We start from the raw sequence: 21,623 nt of genomic DNA, 5'->3' as shown, positions 1-21,623 counted from the left end.
CATCCCACGATAGACCGTATGCTGCATCGTTTCCTCGCTTGTTTCTCTCGGCCGTCCACCAGTCTAGTGCGCGGGACTGGAAGATGCCAGTAGCGTTGAGAGTGCAAAGATCGTTGGGGCAACCGCTTAGTCGTAGAGTGACCTCAATGGAATCAAACCATTGGAACAACGTTGTGGGGCCTCCCTCGCCAGTGAATTCCTTTGGCCCAAAAGCTTTAAACTGCTTGAAACTGAAGGCAGCTTTGGGGGCAGCTTTAGGAGCTTCGGTTCTCGACTCCTCAGATGATTTGCTGACGTTCTCGTAGACATCACTGACAGCTTTTGCTACTTGTTTGGCGATAATAGCAGCAAGACGTTTGTCTCTCTTTTCTTGGCAAGAAAGTGATGAGCGACGGGATCCTGATGACGGTCCAGTTGACATTTTCTGCAATAGACATTGTCATAGGTCTCAGACATGTCGTAGTCGAATCTCACCTCACAGTCTAAAGCTTAGGAACACAGTCGCGTAATTGCATAAACACGTAGGCACGAAAATCACAGATTCACAGAGGGACACATAAGCACATAAGCACATAAGCACATAAGCATGTAAGCACGTAGGGCACAGAAGCACAGAACACAGAAGCACGTACGCATTTAGTCATAGAGGCAGTCAAAATATAGAAACCTATCATTCAAAGTCTGCGATTGTTCGAATATCGCGATCGCGTCTAGTGTAGCAATTAGTATAGCGTAACTATTTGTTAACGTTTTGGGATAGGAGAGCAATGCGGGTCGTGTGTGTCGATCGAAATGAGAGCAAAAATCAAATAAGTTCCCAAAATTGTAAACACATAAGCAGTTAAACACATAAAAATACATAAAATCACTGAGTCATCAGAGTCAGCAGTTGCGGGCTCAGAATCGAAACGCATAAAATCGAGAGATAGATTATCTGCGGCTATTAGACATTGACTACCCAAAGCGATTCGACTATTCTCAAGGACTTGTTGTTCACATTTTGGCTTTCAGAATTGGACCTCTGCCTAGATTCTTGGGCATCCGACGCATATTCCTCTAGCCATATTGTGAGTTCAGGTCATATGAGTCCGTCGAGACTTTGGTGAGAGTTTTGTAAAACCATGGACAAGTCGTCAAGGTTAGGGTTTCACCCCTGGCTTGACAACTTCCCCTTGATTTTAGTAAAATAGAGGAGAATATTCATCAAAATAGGGGTTTCACTCCTGGTTTGGTATAATTCTCCCCGTTAAACAAGCGTTTGTTATTGAAAAAGAATTTGATTTGTTTGCTTGTATGAAAGGTGAAACTGTCTTACAAATAATTGAAAGATTTTGTCATCTTAAACTTGAATTGGAGGGAGTTGGTGTGTCAAAAATAATGAAAAGATCATTGATAAGTTGATAGAATCTGTCCCTAAGTGAAGACGACTGGTCATACTATGTCATGATTCTCAAAAACAGCAATGATATGAGCAAGGTGAATAGTGAAAATACGGGTTGATCAGTAATTTAGTCGAGAATTTGCGGCTTTCACACCTAATCTTGAGTTAATCGCTTGTCTTTACTTAAAATTTCGTGTGCAGTGATAGTGTAGCGTAGGCGAGAATAACAAAGAATAGTAATAAACTCATGCATAGTCCCTAATGGATATGCACGAGTCGGTCTATTGGGTCCTAACTATAGACTAGGTTTCTAAGACATCGACCCAGACTAGGTCGAGTCTGCCTAATTCCCTATAGTTATGGCTCTGATACCAATCTGTCACACCCCAACCGATGGCGGAATCATCGGGGTGCGGCACTGAGCAAAACAGATTGTCCAGAAGTTTCCATAACAATTATCATTACCAATTAATTTAAATTAACATGTCCCATACCATGCCTCAAAAGGTAATCAAATTATTACAGACAAAATCCAGGCAAATAGTTCTATTCTGACAACTTAGATTCTATAAAATTGCCCAATTGTTTATCTGCTTCTAGAGACTCCTGCTTTCAGATCTACAAACAACTATTTGTTGGGCTCTAGAAGCATATTCTAGCCTTGCTTTTCTAGCAGATAAGCATCCTAATTACCTGTCACATACGTTAAAATAAAAGTCAATACACATAGTGCAAAGGTGAGCATACAAGTTTGATAATAGCATATAGAGTTCGAAATAGTTTACGCATAACCGACACATACACAGAGGAAAACGAAGCATGTTAATTATCGACACGGATCTATCGATACCAATGACTGCGGGTTGACTGCTCAAGGCAGTTCGCAATACATGATCACCATTGTAATCCATGCAAGTAATTGTCCTTAACAACCCCCGCATGAGCGGGTGCGTAGTCCAAACTATAGTACTATCGTCGTTAAGGCAGGTAGACAGCATTCCATGTGTAAACATAACAAACAGGCATTCATTAAGTCACGTAATACATGCGGTAACGGTTAGCATTTTAAATATTGCGTAGTGTGATCGATGTGGTTTCGTATAAGTAACCTATGTGACACCCAAAAGTGCTTAAAGCAGAAAGGGATCGAGTATACTCACAGCGGTTGATGGATTGAAGGGAGCGCTTGAGAGTAATGTTAGCCTGAATAGTTCGATAGAATAATGATAAGCGTTTCGCAAAAACGGGAGTAAGTGTTGATGGGTTGAATGGCAGTTCGGTCGGATGATAATCCTATCGGACAGCCAATTCGTGCGGATGACAATCCGTTCGGGAGGTCATCCGGTCGGGCGGTAGTCCGGTCGGATGACTATTCGAGTGGATTGTCTCTTCCTATGAGAAGGATGTGTTTGTGTATGATGGTTTGACTTTTGAAGTTTTTGTCGTAGCATTTGAAAACATTGGAGTATCTTTACCTTTCAGGTCGGTCGATCGGACGGTCGTTCGATCGGCCGGTCATCCGATTGGTTGACACTTTTTGTGAGAACAAGTTCACAGCGGTTTGTTACTCGATCGGACAGCCGTCCGGTCGGGTGGCATCCCTATTGAACATGTCTGAAAAATCGATTAAGTGTTAGAGTCAAGTATCTCATGATCTGAAGAGTAATCCGGTCGGATGGTAGTCCGATCGGACAGCAGTTCGTTCAATACTCAAACTTCAAAAAGTGATCAAGTGTGGTTCCCATAGTTCAAGCCGATCGGGTGGCAACCTGTCCGGTTGGTCATCCGATCGGATGGTCATCCGATCGGACGGTCCTTCCGTCCTGGGCGTTCCGTTCATCTTACACTTGGTTGTTTTTGATGGTTTGTCGTTTTTATCGAGTTATTTTGATGACGAGTTAAACATCGGGAACTTGTCAATACTAGATTCTCCGGATCGGACAGGAATCACCCAAACCTAATTAGTGAACTGTTCATGACGGAGTTCTTGTTAAACCCAAAACCGATGAAACTCGTGGATAGGGTCGGATCTTGAGCAAACGTAACCACCGAATGAGTAGTATGTTGACACAAGGCCTGATTCTATCGGTTTTGTGTGCATTGAGTGTAAAAGAGTTGAAAGAAAGTAGGAAAACCATCTTTCAATCCTTTTCTTAGTGAAAAGGTTTATATCTATGGTAGATCTTTGTTTACTCATGTGGAAATCGGTTAGATTTAAGTGGTTCTTGAAGGATTGAGGCCAAAGCATGAAGTTCTTGAAGAACATCATGATGACGTCATCATAGAACACTCGAATCTTGATGATTTCACGGTTAAAAGTTAAAATCCAAAAGATAAGAAGGTGTAGGAGTGCGTGTAGATCAAGAAAGTACAAGATTTAGGACGAGATCTTACCTGGTTTGAGAGAAATCGAAGAAAAGGTGAAGAACACGAGCGCGTCGGTCAAAGGATTTCCAAAAGTGGAAATGATGACAATGACAGGGGTATTTATAGGCTTCCAAAAGAGGAAAATGTGGGTCGGTCAGATGACACCACACCTGGATGTCGGGTCGGTCGGATGGCACACCGACCGGATGGCAGCCCGGTCGGATGGCAATCCGGCCGGCTGGCATCTGGTTCGGGTGCGCGACGTGATGATTTTTGATATTTCGATTCGATTGCGAGCGATGCGAGTGCGATAGAGTTCTCTATTCAAATTACTTTTAATCCCAACTACTATGACAATATTCACGTATCCTTATTTCGTATTCGGTTTGCGACTTGCGATTCAATTGCGTTTGTGTTCGATTGCGGTTCGATTGCGATTCGATTGATTACCATACATAACATAAATAAACATGCACAAGTAACACATAAGGCATACACACGTATAATACTCACCAAAAATGCGTAGTTCGAGTTGCGAGTGCGATGTTGATTAGATTAGATCGATTAGCGTTTAATTAACTTTATCGCATTGTTACTTCCTATTGTTCACAGTCGTAAAGCGGTTCGTAGCGATAAATAATTCGATTACTTTGATTTTAGCTCATTACTCCAGATAATACAACTAACGTAAAACTCAAAATAGGCTAGCTACAGTCAAAGAAGTCAAAACAGGAATTAAGCGAGGAGAGATAGTTTGCAATTAACAATCTTTTCTTCCTTTGACTTCAATCTTGACTTTGACTTTGACTTTCGAAACACGGGGTGTTACACATCCTGTTACCTGAAATACATGTAATTTTGGAAAAACATCAACAAAAGTTGAGCGAGCTCATGCGTCTTGTTTGTGTACTGTAATTCTTGTAAATCTTTGAGAGACTCCTTTGTAAACAGGTATGAAAAGCGTGTATGAACATGAATGTTTTACAAGGACTTGAAGGTATGTGAGGACATAGGGAGCACTCGTTATGGCTCATAGGGAGCACTCGTAATGTCTCATAGGGAGCACTCGTAATGGCTCATAGGGAGCACTCGTAATGGCTCATACCCTTGTCGATTTTCCTCGACTGTGTAAATTTACCTTGACTGAGTCGATTACCCTCGAGTGTGTTGATTAACCTCGACTGGGACTCCGAAGCACTACTAGGTACTAGTCATGACCATGAGTGGGGTTCGGCCGTACCCGTTAGATCTAACCCTCGTCCCTAATGAATGTTTTAATGGCATTTCAGTATTAAGTCTATGCTCACATGATCTAGTATTTCATAGGCATTTCATACCGTTTAAGCATTTGTACATGTATTCCACCCCCGAGAGTTATAAAACCAAAAACAGTTAAAGAAAAGGGGGAGCATGAACTCACTGTTTTGCGTCTTCAGTACTCGTAACTCAATCTCGTCAGCAAATACGACTACCTACAATGTGCTAGGGTCTATTAGACGAGCGGGCCGTGCCTTGCCTTAGTATTCATGTTTTGAGTTACGTTTTCTTTATGTCTTTACATCATCCAGAGTTATAATACTTTTCAAGTATTTGCTTTCGTGTTTCCTTCCCAAGGATGGGAGTAGTTCATACATGTATTCTCGTATTTTTGTATGTGTAGTTTCCAAAATAATATATTTTCACTTAGAAAATATATGTAGACTTGTTTTGTCCAAAAATAATGTATCGTCAAGAAAATATATATTTTTCTTCAAGAAAATCATATATCTTCTAAAATATTCTAAGAAAATATATTTCTTGCTTCCAAAAATAATAGATTTTCTCTTGGTCGAAAATACAATATTACTCTTGTAATATTTTCAAAAACCGTATTTTCATTTCTTGTATCCAAAATAATATTTGCCAAAAATATATTTGTATTGATATTTTTCGGAATATTTTATAAGTTACGTTCTTGTTCGGTTTGCAAATATTTAAGTGTGTAACTTATATACTTTATTCCTTGTGATTTTTGGTATTATTTTGGATCAGTAAGTTCTTGGTATTTGTAAGTTATATTATTTTCCCTAAAATAATATAACTACTTCACATAATCACACACAATGTCTTTAATGTAAATATATATTTATTCATTTTTATTTACAAAAACCAACCTCCGATACTTTGTATTTTTGTAACAAAAATTATGGCGAGATTTATATTTGAAAAACATAGCTTAAAATACACTAGTAAACACTTATCTAGAAAATATTTTCTAAGTGTTGGAATTTTTGGAAAATTTCGCCATAGTTTCCTTTGTAAATGGAGGTGTCCATGCTATTTAGCATATCATTTTCTTTTCGAAAATCATTCAAATAATCAACAACAAATCACTAAACCATATTACACTTACCAAGTGCACAAACTATATATTTTACATAATAACATGAACTTGATTTTTCACAAAAATGTGTAGTAGCTTGGTAAAGTATTTAGTAGCCTTTGTTACCCTCCAAAATATACTTACTACTTGGTAAACTCCATTCTTGAAGGTTTTTGATGTTTACAACTTGTAAACACCTTTTTGCAAAAATGTTTATTTATCACTTCTTATTATTTCAAGAGTATTTCTACACTTATTTTGTCACTAAAAATAGTGTAGGTTTAATAAAAATCATGATCTTTCAAAAATCATTTTTTTAAACTTGGTTCTTTTAGAAAAATCATTCACAAATCTTAGATCTACAAGTTTACTAGTTCACTTTGTTTATTACTTTACAAGAATCATTTTATTTTCAAGTTCATGTCTTCACTAGAAGATGATTATCTTATGTTGTTACTTAATCATCTTCCTACTTGCTAGATTATGTGTTTAATCACCATCTAGCAAGCTTCTTGTAATGATTAACATCATCAACTCAAGAAATCAACAAGCAATCATCATACATATACTAGACAACACCATATCATCTTTATATCATCATATTTCATCATATGTTTCAAGATTCAAGTGTATGTTCTTTAGTGTTCTTGTTATTTCACATGTTATATCTTTTAACCACCAAAAATATGAAGTAACAAGAGTTTAAAAGCATCTTACTACTAGCTTGAAGCTAGGGAAGAACAATGGTGAAAATCAAGTGGATAAAAGCTAATGATGGAGGTCCTTCAAGTTCTTTAAGCACCAAGCTTCCTAACTTAGTTCCTTTCACCTCTAGATCACCTTGGAATACATGAAGGATGGTTGAAAATGGAGGTGATGTGGTGGGGTGTTGTGGCCGTGGATATGGAAGGAGGAGAAGGAGGTTTGAGGTGATGAAGAATGATGAAGGTGCTTATGGGTTTATAACCACTAATTCTATTAACCAAAGGTTTATATGTTCCTAGAAGTACATACACAATCCTATCAAGATCTCATCAAATCTTAGGAGGATTTCTTGGGGATTTAGGAGATTTAGAAAAATCTTGTGGTGGGGCCCTTAGGTGAGCCGTGAATTGTGAATGGGCGCCGGGGGGGGGGTGTAAATTGTAACTTTGATGGTAAAGGGGGTAATTAGTGGAAGGTTACTTGTAAAGTTTAGTGTTTCAAGTGTTTCTTGCATTATATAATATGTTAGAGTGCTCGGGAACCATAACTAGCTCAGAAAAATAACAACAATGCTTAGAGTAATATTTTAGTGTTCTGGGTAATGTCCGGTTGTTCGGTTAGATACCGTTCCGTTAAAGTGCTAAGTTATACTGTATAGTGTCCTTTTTGTAACTTTTTGTGACACTTTTAATTCCCGACACTTAGGAAAGCATACAGGACCATTCTGCCAAAATTTTGCATGTAATAATCTTGTTAAATGCTGAATTTTTGCTGATTTGTGCAGAATTCTGCACTTTACGTGGGTTTTCGGCACTTTGTCTATCACTTAGGCATGCAGTTTTGTGGTCCTTACTTCCCTACACACTATACTAGTGTAATACGTCATCTCTGGCTCATACTGGGCCTCATAATATTGTCTGTCTATGTACTGAACTTCGTCAGCATTTTTAGTTTGTCTGGTAATGGTGCCAATTCTGTTCTGTGTATCATCTGAACTATCTCGTGTTGCATGTAGCAACGAATAAAGTCTTGTATCATGAAATGCCATTGTATGTATATAACAGTAATAAAAAATTCATTTGTCTTTTAAACTAGATCATGCACAATTATTTAAGCACATATTATTGTTCAATTAGTGTACAGAATGTACGGAAAAGTGACAGTTGTCACACCATATCCAGTGATTCTTGGACCATCTGGTAACAATAACATATCCGTTGGCTAAACCCCTTCATTTTACCCAACCTTCCAAATCATTGCAGGATATACAACAACAACAACAACAACCATACCCAGTATATCCCACAAATAGCAGAACTATTCGTAGGGTCTGGGGGAGGTGGGATGTAGGCAAACCTTTCCTCTATCCTACGAATAGAGAGGCTGCTTCCTGAGAGACCTCCGGCTCCAAAACAACCAACACGTGGATATATGAAAGATGGATAAGTAAATAGCGTAGCAGTAGTCAGATAGATCATTAGCATGCACACATAGGCATAGATACACGAAAATCATCATATGTTAACCTACCTAAAGTGTAAAAGAAAAGTAACCCCCCTTCCCAAGGCAAAGCTAGGGCATGTCTATACCCTCACCTACAAGTCCTTAACCTTAATCCTACGTCTCCACGAACTCCTGTCCTGAACCATGTCCTCAGAGAGGTGCAACTCTACCAAATCTTTCCTAAGTCTTTCATCCCAAGTCAACTTGGGCCTGCCTCTGCCCCTTCTTCCTTCCACCGTTATGGTTTCCACTGCTCTAACTGGTTCTGTTAACTGCCTCCTCTTCACATGCCCAAACCATCTCAATCTCCCCTCTTTTAACTTGTCTGATATACTAGCTACTCCTAACCAATCCCTATAAACCTCACTTCTTATTCGGTCTAACCTCGTGTGGCCACACATCCACCTCAACATTCTCAACTCCGCTACCTCCAACTTGCGCGCTTGAGTTTTCTTGATGGCCCAACATTCTGTCCCGTATAACATAGCCGGTCGAACTGCTATCCTATAGAATTTTCCCTTCAATTTTGTCGGGAACCTCCTGTCGCACAATATCCCAGTGGCTGCTCTCCACTTACACCAGCCAACCTGGATGCGGTGAGATACATCACTATCTATCTCCCCGTCCCTCTGCACAAACGATCCTAAGTACTTGAACTTAGTCGTTTGTGGGGCCACTTGACCTTCAATGATAACCTGAGTGTCCTCGTTGTCACTTGCACCGCTGAAATTACAATAAAGGTATTCAGTCTTAGACCGACTAATCCTTAAACCATTGCCTTCTAGCGCTATTCTCCATTCCTCTAGCCTCGCATTTAGGGTTTGTCTAGTTTCAGCAACTAGCACTATATCGTTCGCAAAAAGCATGCACCATGGAACTGTCTCTTGAATAGACTTGGACAACTCATCCAAGATAACCGCAAAAAGCAACGGGCTCAACGCGGACCCCTGGTGGAGTCCTACTTCCACGGGGAAGGACTCTGTATCTCCTACAGGCGCACGAACCCTAGTCACAGTCCTATCATACATATCCCTAATTAAGTCTACATACTTCCCCGGGACTCCCCTACCCTCCAAGCTTTCCCAAATCAGTCTACGTGGCACACTGTCATAAGCCTTTTCAAGATCAATGAAAACCATATGTAGATCTCGCTTTTTCTCCCTGTACTTTTCCATTAATCTTCGTAGAATATGGATCACTTCCGTTGTTGAGCGCCCTGGCATGAAACCAAACTGGTTTACCTTAACCTGAGTTTCTCTTCTAATCCTAGTCTCAATTACCCGCTCCCAAAGTTTCATAGTGTGGCTTAGTAGCTTAATCCCTCTGTAGTTCCCACAACACTGGGCATCTCCTTTATTCTTATACAAGGGCACTACATCACTACTCCTCCACTGTTCCGGGATTTTTCCTGTTTTGAAGATAAGATTAAACAAACTAGCTAGCCATCGAACTCCATCCTCTCCCAAACACTTCCACACCTCTATCGGTATGTTGTCAGGGCCAACTGCCTTAGCCCTTCCCATCTTCTTGAGTGTTGTCCTTACTTCTCCCATTGTAAGACTCCGGCAATAACAGTTATTTCGTCGTCGTCCTTGATTGTTGTTGTTGTCGCTTTCTTGTTGGACTTCCTTCCCCCCATTGAAAAGATTACAAAAGTAGGTTTGCCATCTCAACTTAATGTCTGGTTCTTTTACTAGGACATGTCCATCTTCTCCCTTTATAAATTTCACAGAACCTAGATCCTGCTTTCTCCGCTCCCTAGCTTTGGCAATCCTGAACATGGCATGTTCCCCTTCGTTCGTCTCCAGGCGGTCATACATATTTTTATAAGATGCGCTCTTTGCCTCCGCCACTGCCTTCTTCGCCTCCCTTTTGGCCTCTTTGTACCTCTCCTTCAGCCTCCGTCGCTCTTCCTCGACCGTGCACCTCAAAAGATCTCTAAGACCCTGTTGTTTAACCCTTATCTTGATCTGCACGTCCTCATTCCACCACCAAGTGTCTTTATGCCCGCTTGTCAATCCTGTTGTAAGCCCTAAGCGTCTCCTCTGCCACCTTTGTAATGGAAGTCGCCATAGCCTCCCACAACCGGTTTGCGTCCCCACCCACCCGATCGGCTGTCATAGGGTGACCTTGTCTCTAAACATTGTAATCTTGTCTCCTTTCAGGCTTCCCCATCGTATCCTAGGTCGACCCTTCCTCTCCCCCTCTGACACCTTTTTTCTCATACCTATATCCGCTACTAGCAAATGGTGTTAAGTCACCGTTGTCTCCCCTGGTATAACCTTGCAGTCCCTCCACCATCGTCGATCTTCTCTCCTCATCAAGAGATAGTCTATCTGCGTGTTACGCCCCCCACTACTAAAAGTGATCAAATGAGAAACTCGTTTCCTAAAAAACGAGTTTATAATACCCAGGTCATGGGCCACTGCGAACTCTAGAAGGTCCCTCCCAGGCTCATTCCTATCACCAAAACCAAAACCCCCGTGTACCGACTGAAAACCATTATTGTCCTCACCTACATGGCCATTAAAGTCACCGCCTATAAAAATCCTCTCCTCCCTAGGTATGGCCCTTACTACGACATCTAAACAATCCCAAAACTCTCTCTTCTCCTGATCTCCTAATCCCCCATGAGGCGCATATGCGCAAATCACAGCCATTATCTCCTCACCCAGTACCAATCTCAACATCATAATCCTGTCGTTGTACCTTATCACTTCCACTACATTTTTCTGCAGTTCACTAGTCACTAGAAAACCCACTCCGTTCTTAGCGCCATCAGACCCTGAATACCACAACTTATACCCATTGCATTCTGCCCCTCTATGCCCCTTCCACCTAGTTTCTTGCAGACACGCTATTTGAACCTTCCGCCGTTTAAGTACATCCACTAAGAGATCCTACATTCCAAGAAGCCACACGTACATTATACCCCCTTTTGTCCCCTTTATTAGCACCCCTCTTTCTTGGACACGGTCTTAAGGCATAATTGCGACTCCCACCGTCTATGGTTCCTAGTTAACACAATGTAACAGTACACCAATATAAAAACACAACAAGCCCCACACCCAACAATAAACAATGTTATCCCTGCAAAACTAATAGAATATGTAGACAAATTTACACACAAGTACTCAAAACAGAAAATTCACCCAAGGTCCACCTAACTATACTATATCAAACGAGCAAGAGAAACAAGCACACATAAACTCAATATTGCTACTGTATGAAGTGGAACCATACAATTATCAAACAAAACAATGCAAAATCAAAGTATAACTGAGCCGAGGGCCCTAATAAAAAAAAAATTGCACGGTATGATAAAAGAGGGGTAACAGGAAATTAAACCTAGAAGCTTCTACACCAATGACTAAAGATACAAAATTCAATGAAACGATGTGAAATAAACATATAAGTGAGCCAAAAGCCTCAATTTCTTCCTTGTGAGATCAACGGAAACTTACCGGCGGTGGCACAAGTGGCGGCAGAAGTCGGAGGAGATTTGAGAGTAGAAGAGATTACCCAAAATAACTTACCGGCGGTGGTTTGGGGAGATTTGAGGGTAGAAGAGATACGGACCTTCCCGGAAATCAACGATCAGTGGTTGCTTACCCTGATTTGGAGAAGATTCCGGCCGGCGAAACAGGGATTCCGGTGTAAGAAATGAACGTTGCTATTGTACGGATGAGTTATCCGTTCTTTTTGTACGGAGAGAACGTAAAGGTAGATAAACCAAAATCATCATCCATTGCGGGATATAAAATCCTAAAAATATAACAAATAATTTTAAAAAATATAACAATTTTAATGTATTTTTTATTTTGTTCAAAAAAATAAAACAATTTTAATAAATTTTATAAAAAATATAACATTTTTTAATTAATTTTTTATCCTATTTACAAAATATAACAATTTTGAATGTATTTTTTTTACAATTTTATAATAATTTAACATTTAACAAAAAATAATTTTTTAACCAACAAAATATAACATTTTATAATTCTTTTAAAAAATATATAACAACGTCAATCATATCAATCTAATAATCTAACAAATATTTTAAAAAAAATATAACAGTTTTTAATGTATTTTTATAATATTTTAAAAATATAACAATTTTAATTAATTTTATAAAAATATTACATATAACATTTATAATTCATTTACAAAATATACAACAACGTCATCCATATCAATCTAAAAATATAACAAATAATTTAAAAAAGTATAACAGTTTTTAATGTATTTTTATTATATTTAAAAAATATAACAATTTTAATTAATTTTATAAAAAAGTATAACATTTTTTTAATTAATTTTTATCCTATTTGAAAAATATAACAATTTTTAATGTATTTTTTATTAACAATTTTATAATAATTTTTTAACAGAAAAAAAATAAATTTTACAAAAATATATATCATTCGTACATGATCAGTTTTGTACGAAACTCGTGTAGCGAGTTGCCCGTCACCCAATGACTCTTGCGCGTAAGAAGGATCACCAACGTCTTCTTATACTCCCGAGGCACCACTAACGAAAAAGTTATTGCCATATTCTTCTTGTCCGTACGAGGCACCGTAATGACCCATAATCATGATCATAGCTAGACACGACTAACTGAAAAAAAAACAATGGTTAAATCATAACGCCACATCTAAAAGCCTTCATAATAATTAGTAAATTTATTTTTACCTCGTTCAGATCTGGTAACAACGGTTGGTGAGGCACAACAAACTAAAAAAACTAACGGGTAAAAGATAATGGTAAGTTTAACACCGAATAGAAAAAAGTAAATATATACTTACCTCGTTAAGGTCTGGCAACAACGATTCATTATGATGGGGATGAAAGCCGGACACGACCTCTTCTGTGTGATCATCATTTCCTCTCCCATCGTAAGAATCAGGGACATTAGAACCCTCTTAATACAAACGGTGTGCTAAGTATTTCATAAAAAAAAGAACAAGTTAAAAAAAATGCTATACCACACTGCTTTCCGGAATAAACGTGCTCGTGTTTGAGTCGGACGACTCGCCGAAAATGTGGTTGAACCAAGACATGTTTGTTAGCGAATGTGAATATATAACGAAGACGATACATATCATCGTCTTCTTCATTGTTTAAATAGTAATGCAAATTAAGAATTCAATACGGGTCGTATAGGCCGATACAACCCGTATAGGGCTTACGCCAATCACTTTATTTCACTTTTGAGAGACAGAAAGCTACCTCATATCTTCTTTAAAAAGTAATATGCATTGTATAGGCTTATACGATGCGTATTAGGGTTGCATGTGAACCCTAGATGTCAGCTTTGACGTACAACCTAATACTAATACGCATCGTATAGGCCTATACGGTGCGCATTACTTTTTATAATGGGGACATTGTCAGCCTTTGACTGACTTTGAAGTTTGAGTCAACCCTAATACGCATGGTATAGGCCTATACGATGCGTATTAAAGGTGTCGATTTAATATTCCAAGGTGTGCCAATAATACGACCCTTTTAAAATTTGTTGTGGAACCACTTTAACATATGCATATTTAATATCTCATTTTCAAAATGACTTAAATGCTCTCACATTTAACTAAAAGTCTAACAGGGTTTGCACATTGGGCAAAATTGGTAAAAGAATGGGAACGGTCAACGGATGATATGTTATATTTTGAGATTTCGAGCTCAACAAGTTAGTATTACCAAACCTTTAGGACGAAAAGCGAACTTAACTTGATGAGAAATTATATTTTAATCAACATTTTATACAATTTACTTTTAAGTTTATAAGTTTATGTAAATTAAAATTTCACTTATATCTTTAAAAAAATATTAATTTACTTTTATTTACACTACCAGAAAAGAAAAGTCGGTACAATGACGCATCATCACCGAATACATTTATTTGCCTATGGTTTTCTACATATGGATCCCAAAAACTGTATCCCAAAAAACTGAAAGCAAATAGTAAAAAGAAAAACAGATAAAAAAATTCTGAATCCGAAACCGAATCCAAATTATTCGAATATCCTAAATTCCGAATCAGAAGTATCTAAAAATGAGGATATCCGAAATTAATTGCGGATATCTAAAAGTTTGGATTCAGATAACGTTTTTTAGAAATATACCGATATTTTAAATATATGAAATTCAAAATATTAAATAACACATTTTTTAGTTTTACTAAAAACAAAATACATATACCAATGCATCCTTGAAAACCCTAACCCCTTTTCTTTCTTCACCCCTCACCTACACTATGTTCCTAAGTTTTATTTACGAAGGAGAAGAAAATATTTGGAAAAATGTAAAAATAATCCATGTTCCAGAGTTTTTTTTTTTATTAAGGAAGAACTTATCTTAATTTCTTTTTTTGTAAGTCCTTACAAATTGGATAGATTGGGAAGGAAAATATTTTAATACATAAAATCTTAACTTTTCTTTTCATTTCCTTCGAACTCAGGAACACGATAATTAATTAAATATTTTCTTTTTACTTTCTTTATTTTCTCTCCTTAATTCATTTTCTCTTCTTTTCTTTTGTTTATTAAACTCGGGAACACAACATCATCGACGCCTCTAATATTAAATATGTGAGTACACATATTTTTCACTTGGTTCAAGAAACAAGATTCAGTCTGTTTAGTTTGTTTAACTAGTTCTTCATTGCTTTAGTTCAAGCCTATTCTTCGTTCAAGAAATCAAGATTCAATCAATTCGCTGTGCTTAAATCAAAAAGTAACTTAGGTAGTTCATTTTATGATGATTTGCTTTTGAAATTTTATAGATTCCAAAGAAATCATACGAATTGCTTAAATTTTGTTATATGTATTATGTGAGGTTTGAAGCAAATGAAATTTGGGTTATTCTATTTTAAAGCAACTAGAATTTGTAGTTTAGTTTTATTTGGAACATTTTTTTAAGAATTTCGGACATTGGTTTTATTATCCAAATCCTTATCCGGATTTTCGGATACATACCAAAATTTTCGGATATCTAATTTTGAACACCCTTATTTATTGACCATATCTGAATTTTTCGGATACGGACCCGGATATCCAATTTTGAACACCTTGACCAATCAATTTATCTATGGACAACCTAAACAAGAATAATAGTACTTTACCAACTGATTACCGAGGGACCACAAATGCGGTTAGGTTCTCTAGGCAGATTACTCTATCATTGTCAGTGGGAATCATTTTCTCGTGGAGATTCCTCCGGTAGTATGTTTCTAATGCTAATTGAAATAGGACTTTAGATAAGATTCCAACCCATGCTATACGTGCATTGTAGGTTGGAAGTGTTTTTCAAAAGACATTTTAGCGATAATCGTTCCAAAATTTAAAAACAAGATTTCAAAAAGATTCATGACGAAGCTTTCAGGGGTTTGTCAGTGGGAATCATCTTTTGACAAGTGTTCCATTGGAAATAGGTATAAACGATAAATGAATGTTTCGTTAGATACCTGTAAATTCTCTTCAATTCTTCGTCCCAACAAACCATCTGGTTTTCACTTGTAATGTGTCTATAAATACCCAAAATGGTTATGTATGGGCTCGTGTATGCTTCTCCAAACTTTTACATGTGTGCATATGCTTTGTGAGATGGGTTTCTACATGTGTGATGGTTTCGAAAGTCACATGCTTTTTGACATTTTGGACTGTTAACGAGGCCACAAAGTTGTTAAAGAGGCCACCAAGTGAAATAAAGCTAGGAATATACCACATATGTCATAGAGTTTTCACACATTTAGGATTGCATTATGGTGTATATGGAAACCAATGACGCGCATATACTCACAACGTCAGGATATGGAAACTGAGATGCATGTGGCAAGACACAATCTATAAGATCTGGAAATGCAATTTAATACACATAGTAAAGCAAGTAGAATACATTTATAGGATGTGGAAATTTAAATTAACCCTAAAATGACCTTTTATGATCTAAGGTGACTTTGCATAACCTAAACCAACTTAGTAACACATAACAAGGCCTAGGAATGTATTAATCATCATACACATGTCATGAACACTAAATTAACATTTTATGACCTAATTTGACTTTATGTAACAAATAACAGCTCAATAACACATGATAAGGCTCATGATGTGCACAAAATACAACATATAAATTATATCAAATACAACGTAAAATCAACCCTTTTTCGGTACTAATGTTGGAAAAAGCTTGTTTCTTTGTTCCTTTTTAATCTACAGGGTCAAAAGAGCTTAAAAACGCAAAAGGAGCAAAATCACAGCAAAAACCAACAGAACAAAGAAGGAGGATTGACGCAACTCGCCAAGCCCCAATCCACATCCAAACCAAGAAAATGGCAAGATCAGAAGACTTGACACGTGGCCGTGCCCACCAGGCACGGGCCGGGTCCAAGACTGGATTCTCTGCAGAAGAAAAGACAATAGCAAAGGACAAAATAGACAACCAACACGGGGCCATGCTAAGGCAACACGGGGCGTAGTCAACTCTAAGATTTGTAAAATCTGAGATAGTACAACAAGTACATTGGCCATGGGCCGTGCCGTTGACACACGAGGCCGTGTTATTACAAGACCTGACACTGCAGTTAATGAGGAAGAGAGAAAGATGACCACGGGGTCGTGCCAGGTGGGCACGGGCTGTGGTGAACGTCTGTCTTCAGCTATAAATAGAGGTGCTTGGGTCCATTCCAATCCATCCATTGGCAAACCACTTCTCTCTCACTTGCCACCACTCCACCACCACTACAACACCATTATCCATCTTCCATCATTTAGAGTGTGTAGTAGTCTCGGGATCCAAGATCGATCGTAAGAGTCCTTGTCAAACAAAGGCCATGCTTGGCTAAACTCTTACATCACTTGGTGAAGACAAATCTTTTATGTATTTCTTTTTGATTTCCAATCTTTGGCTCCTTTTTAATTGGGTATGTATTAATGACTTTAATAAATAGTTTTTTATATTAAAGGCGAATTTATCTAACCATTCTTCATATGTCGTTGATTCACATATTCGTTTCTTTACGGTCTATATAAAGCACGTTAACTACTTGGAAGGGGGTTAGAAGGGTGGTTGAGTAATTCTATGTCTCGTTCAGTGTATAGATCCTGCGAGAACCTGGTTCCAGCTTAGTACTACTCCATGGATTGGCTAGGAATGACTGGCCCGACTTAGAGTAAGAAACAGCTTGAATCCCTTATCTATAAACTACTATTAAAACTTTAAACCAACCCTGCGAGGACTGTATCCCTACTGACTTAGACCAAAGGGTTGAGGGTAATGATGTCTGGAAGGGGGCCTACCACTTTTTACATTAATAACTTAATTAATTATCTTTCAATAATCCGACCTTGCGGGATTGTATCCCTGCTGACTCAGACCAATAGGTTGAGGGTAAGGCTGCCTCGAAGGGGGCCTACTACTATAACTTAAAGATAATCTCTTAAAATGCCCAAAGTGCGGAAATCATCAAAAGGATACATAAAAGAGGAGTTGGAACCAAGTGATTCCTTCTTGTCTATTTGTTTTTCCTTATATTTATTTTTATTTTTGGTTTATCTTTTTATAGCTTTAAAATCTTTTCATCAAAATTTGGTTCAATTAGACGTTAACGATAAGCCGGTATTAAAAGCTCTTATGTTCTTGGACGACCTCGGTATCTTGCCATCACTATACTACATCCGCGATGGGTGCACTTGCCCTAACGTTTGTGTAGAGTGACAGTAGAATATCGTGTTTTATAAATTTAAAACTTGAATTTGTGAGTAAAAAGAGCTAAAATATAACTTAAAAACATACGCACACCCGCACATGTCAGCTGATCAACGTACTAATCATTTATACATACATGTCATTAAAAACATAATGACTTCGTATAACCAACCAAATGTGCCTTTGTGTAACCTAAACTAACTCATTAACACAAGAAAAATCCATCAACGTTCATCATACACTTGCCACTAACACTCATATAACTCATTACAAAAATTGTATATATTATAATGTATTTGGAATATACTTCATTTATTTCTAAATTACCCAAAATAGTGACAAACTATTTTCCACAATGTCATCGAAAGGTTTGAGTTAAAACATTTTGACCACACACTCATTTTAATTTCCCTTTCTCCCGCCCCTTTCCCATTCCCCTCTTGTGCAGTTGCACCCACCCCTCCCAACCGTCGCACCACCATTCTAACCATCACTCTACCACCGCAGTACCATTGCACACGTCCCCCTTTCCCCGCCTCACTATAAACTTGCCAATCAGACCCCGACCACATTGCTAAACTACATTTCAAGTTGGCACTCACCACTTGTTGCCACCACTTCGCCATTTGAACCCAATGTCTTAGGTAACTAATTGTGTTCAAGTCTAACCTAATTTCCCATTTTGATTATACGGAACTTGATTTGATTTTGTGGATTTAGGGTGTTCTATTGTTCATATAAAATGTTGTTGTATTTGTTATAGTTAAAGATTCGAACTTGTTGTATTTAGGACTTTTAGGACTTGTATCTATGTACTTTGTTTTAATTTGAATTTTTTGGTAATCATCATATGAATGACGTGACCATTTTTTTACCTAATATGACCATGTTTGACCTAATGTGCAGTGATTGACCATGTGACTTATTTTGTGAAAATTGTCTGTTTTCTGACGGATTAGCTGTCGAAATGCATTACAGGACAACTGATCGGGAATCAAACATAAAAAGGTAACTGATATAATTATTGGTCTCTTATTACCAATTGATACTCAAACATTCACAAATCACTAACAGTTCTTTTAAGTTATTATTTTTATTTAAATGACACTGGTCCATAAATGTTGGTAACTCTTTGGCGGCTTTTTGATTGAAATTTTCTGTCGATGATAGCCTAGTTCTCTTGTAGTGTTTATGACCCAGAAGTTTTCTTAAATTAAAGAAAATGCATTGTCCCTAAATGGGTTACTAATAAGGTCATTTATTTAAAAACAATCCGTAAATTAGTAGTTAATTTTAGAGAAAAACTGCGTGTGTTAACTCTTTTATTGGAAAACTACGTTTTCTAAGTCTGTCTTTTAAATATTTCTTTCACAAAAATCCAGTACGACGAGTGTTTATGCAACCCTCAAAAACCGTACCAACCATGCAGAACCATACATCAAAAATCCCCCTCAAGCATGCTCTTTAAACAAAAAAATGACTTTATTTATTCTTCTCAAAATTACATGCAATAGTAAAGTAAACGCTGATCAAGTGCAACGAAGCTTTAAAAACTGAAAGACATTTCTTAAAAAAAACAAATATGTATTCTGTGTATAGGAGCACACGAATAAACAAAACACTCGTATAGTTGATTAAGCTTTCCAGGCAGATAATGGAAGAGTCTCTGAGTCCTTATATGTTTTAAAACCAGCACCATATCGATCCCCCTTGATTGAATCAGGTGATGCAATAGACTCAAGTTCAGCCATATCTTCTGGTGTTAGCTTAACAGATAAAGCTCCAATGTTGTGTTCAAAATTTTCAATCTTGGTGGTACCTGGAATGGGCACAACATCATTTCCTTGGTGGAGAACCCATGCTAATGCTAGCTGAGAAGTTGTGCACCCTTTCTTTGTCGCTAGGTCATTAATCCTCTCATACATGATCTTGTTGTGTTCGAGATTTTCAGGTTGCAACCTTGGCAAGTACTACAAAACATTAAAAGATTCAAATTTAATGTTAGTTTGAACACTGAAGGCGTTTAAACAAAAACACATAGAGCTTTCACCGCTTTCTTCCTACTTCTCCAACATCTTTGGACAGATGGAAGGAACCGAATCAAACGATATTAGAAAATAGTGGATTTGTAATGTTTAACGTCTTTTTATTGAAACGGACAAAGATGGAAGTGACCGGACGATAATTGGAAAATAAAACAAAAAAGATGTAGACAACATACCTTACGGGCGTCACTTTCTTCCAACTTCTCCAACATATTTGGACCATGTGAGAAAAAACCACGTCCTAGAGGACTATATGCAACAATCCCTATCCCAAGTTCTCTAAAAGAGTATGATAAGCGTTAAAAAAACTTCCGAAGATTGGATACTTGGTAATTTATAATATAGAAAAGAAAAGGAGGAAAGACGATATCACACCTGCAAGTGGGAATAATTTCTTCTTCTACATCTCTTGACTGCAAGGACCATTCCAGTTGTACCGCAGTAATTGGATGCACGGCGTGAGCTCTTCTAATGGTGGATGCTGATGCCTCTGATAATCCAACGTATTTAATTTTACCTTCTTCCACTAGCTTCTTTAGTTCCCCCATCTATTAAGGAAAACAAAACATCAAAAGCTAGCACAAGTTGTACGCCAAAAACACTAAATAACATACATGTAGTTGTTTTTCTGGGAAAGTTTATGTAAGAAAAACAAGGATGGATGATGTAAAACTAACTAACTAACCGTGATTTCGATTGGCACGCTAGTATCAATCCTGTGCTGATAATAGAGATCAATGCAGTCGACCTCAAGTCGCTTGAGGCTGGCTTCGCAGGCAGCCCTGACATAGGCGGGATCGCCTTGGACCTCCCAGGAACCATCGAGCTTGATCCCAAATTTGGTAGCCAACTGCACTTTGTCCCTCATCCCCCCTTTCAAAGCCTTGCCGAGAAGGATCTCGTTGGTTTTGGGGCCGTAGACATCGGAGGTGTCGAGGAGGGTGACACCGGCGTTGATGGCGTGGTGGATGAGCTTGATCATGTCAGGTTCAGGTTTGGGAGCACCGTACAGATCGGACATGCCCATGCATCCTAAACCCAGAGCTGAGACCTCTAAACCCTGTGAACCCAATTGCCTTCTTGGTACTCTGCTTGCCATTTTTGGTTTTAAATTTAGTTTCTACAGTACAACTTGATTGATTGGTGATTGATGAAATGAACGCATCACTCAATCCTATTTATAGCAATCGGAGTCGGTACCACGTCCATATGGATCTGAGTACGTCAGCACCTACGTATGTCGGCTCAACAAAAGTTCCAGACGCCTAAGTTGATTTAAAAAGTCTTTATCTTAATATAGTAATAATATGGAACGTTATATTTGTAACAAAAAAGAATAATCTTATTATATCGTCTTCTCTTCAGTGCCATTGTGGAATAATCCCCTTTTTTTTTCTTGACAGGTCAACTTCACAACACACGGGTAATTTATACCCGCAACACGCAGGCCTGCCACTACTCATTACCAGGAATATGTTATCTTAAACGGGTCCACGCCTGGTTGAGAGGGACGTTACGCTGTCCCTGATAAAATTTCCAACCTCCTGCC

The 21,623-nt window shown here is 38.0% G+C and overlaps 1 protein-coding gene across 1 annotated transcript; it reads right to left on the bottom strand.

The window, feature by feature from the left end:
• Nucleotides 1-19,492: 19,492 nt before the first annotated feature.
• LOC110865248 (probable aldo-keto reductase 4) lies at nucleotides 19,493-21,234 on the bottom strand. Its single transcript, XM_022114483.2, has 4 exons — nucleotides 20,760-21,234; nucleotides 20,450-20,622; nucleotides 20,251-20,353; nucleotides 19,493-19,999 (listed from the first exon to the last, which is right to left on the bottom strand). The coding sequence occupies exons 1-4, from the start codon at nucleotides 21,171-21,173 to the stop codon at nucleotides 19,664-19,666; spliced, it is 1,026 nt and encodes a 341-aa protein (XP_021970175.1). The 5' UTR covers nucleotides 21,174-21,234; the 3' UTR covers nucleotides 19,493-19,663.
• Between the last annotated feature and the right edge of the window lie 389 nt (nucleotides 21,235-21,623).

Source organism: Helianthus annuus, chromosome 6 (assembly GCF_002127325.2).
Source record: "Helianthus annuus cultivar XRQ/B chromosome 6, HanXRQr2.0-SUNRISE, whole genome shotgun sequence".
In the NCBI taxonomy this organism is placed as follows: Eukaryota; Viridiplantae; Streptophyta; class Magnoliopsida; order Asterales; family Asteraceae; genus Helianthus; species Helianthus annuus.
Note: the sequence above shows the minus strand (reverse complement) of the source record. Positions and strands in the feature narration are given on the sequence as shown.

Excerpts from the sequence above, each read along its gene's own strand:
- LOC110865248 (XM_022114483.2), bottom strand. The coding sequence starts at position 21,173 with ATGGCAAGCAGAGTACCAAGAAGGCAATTGGGTTCACAGGGTTTAGAG. Across the intron at positions 20,354-20,449 it reads GAAATTATTCCCACTTGCAG|AGAACTTGGGATAGGGATTG; the intron begins GTGTGATATCGT and ends ATACTCTTTTAG. Across the intron at positions 20,000-20,250 it reads AAGAAAGTGACGCCCGTAAG|TACTTGCCAAGGTTGCAACC; the intron begins GTATGTTGTCTA and ends AATGTTTTGTAG.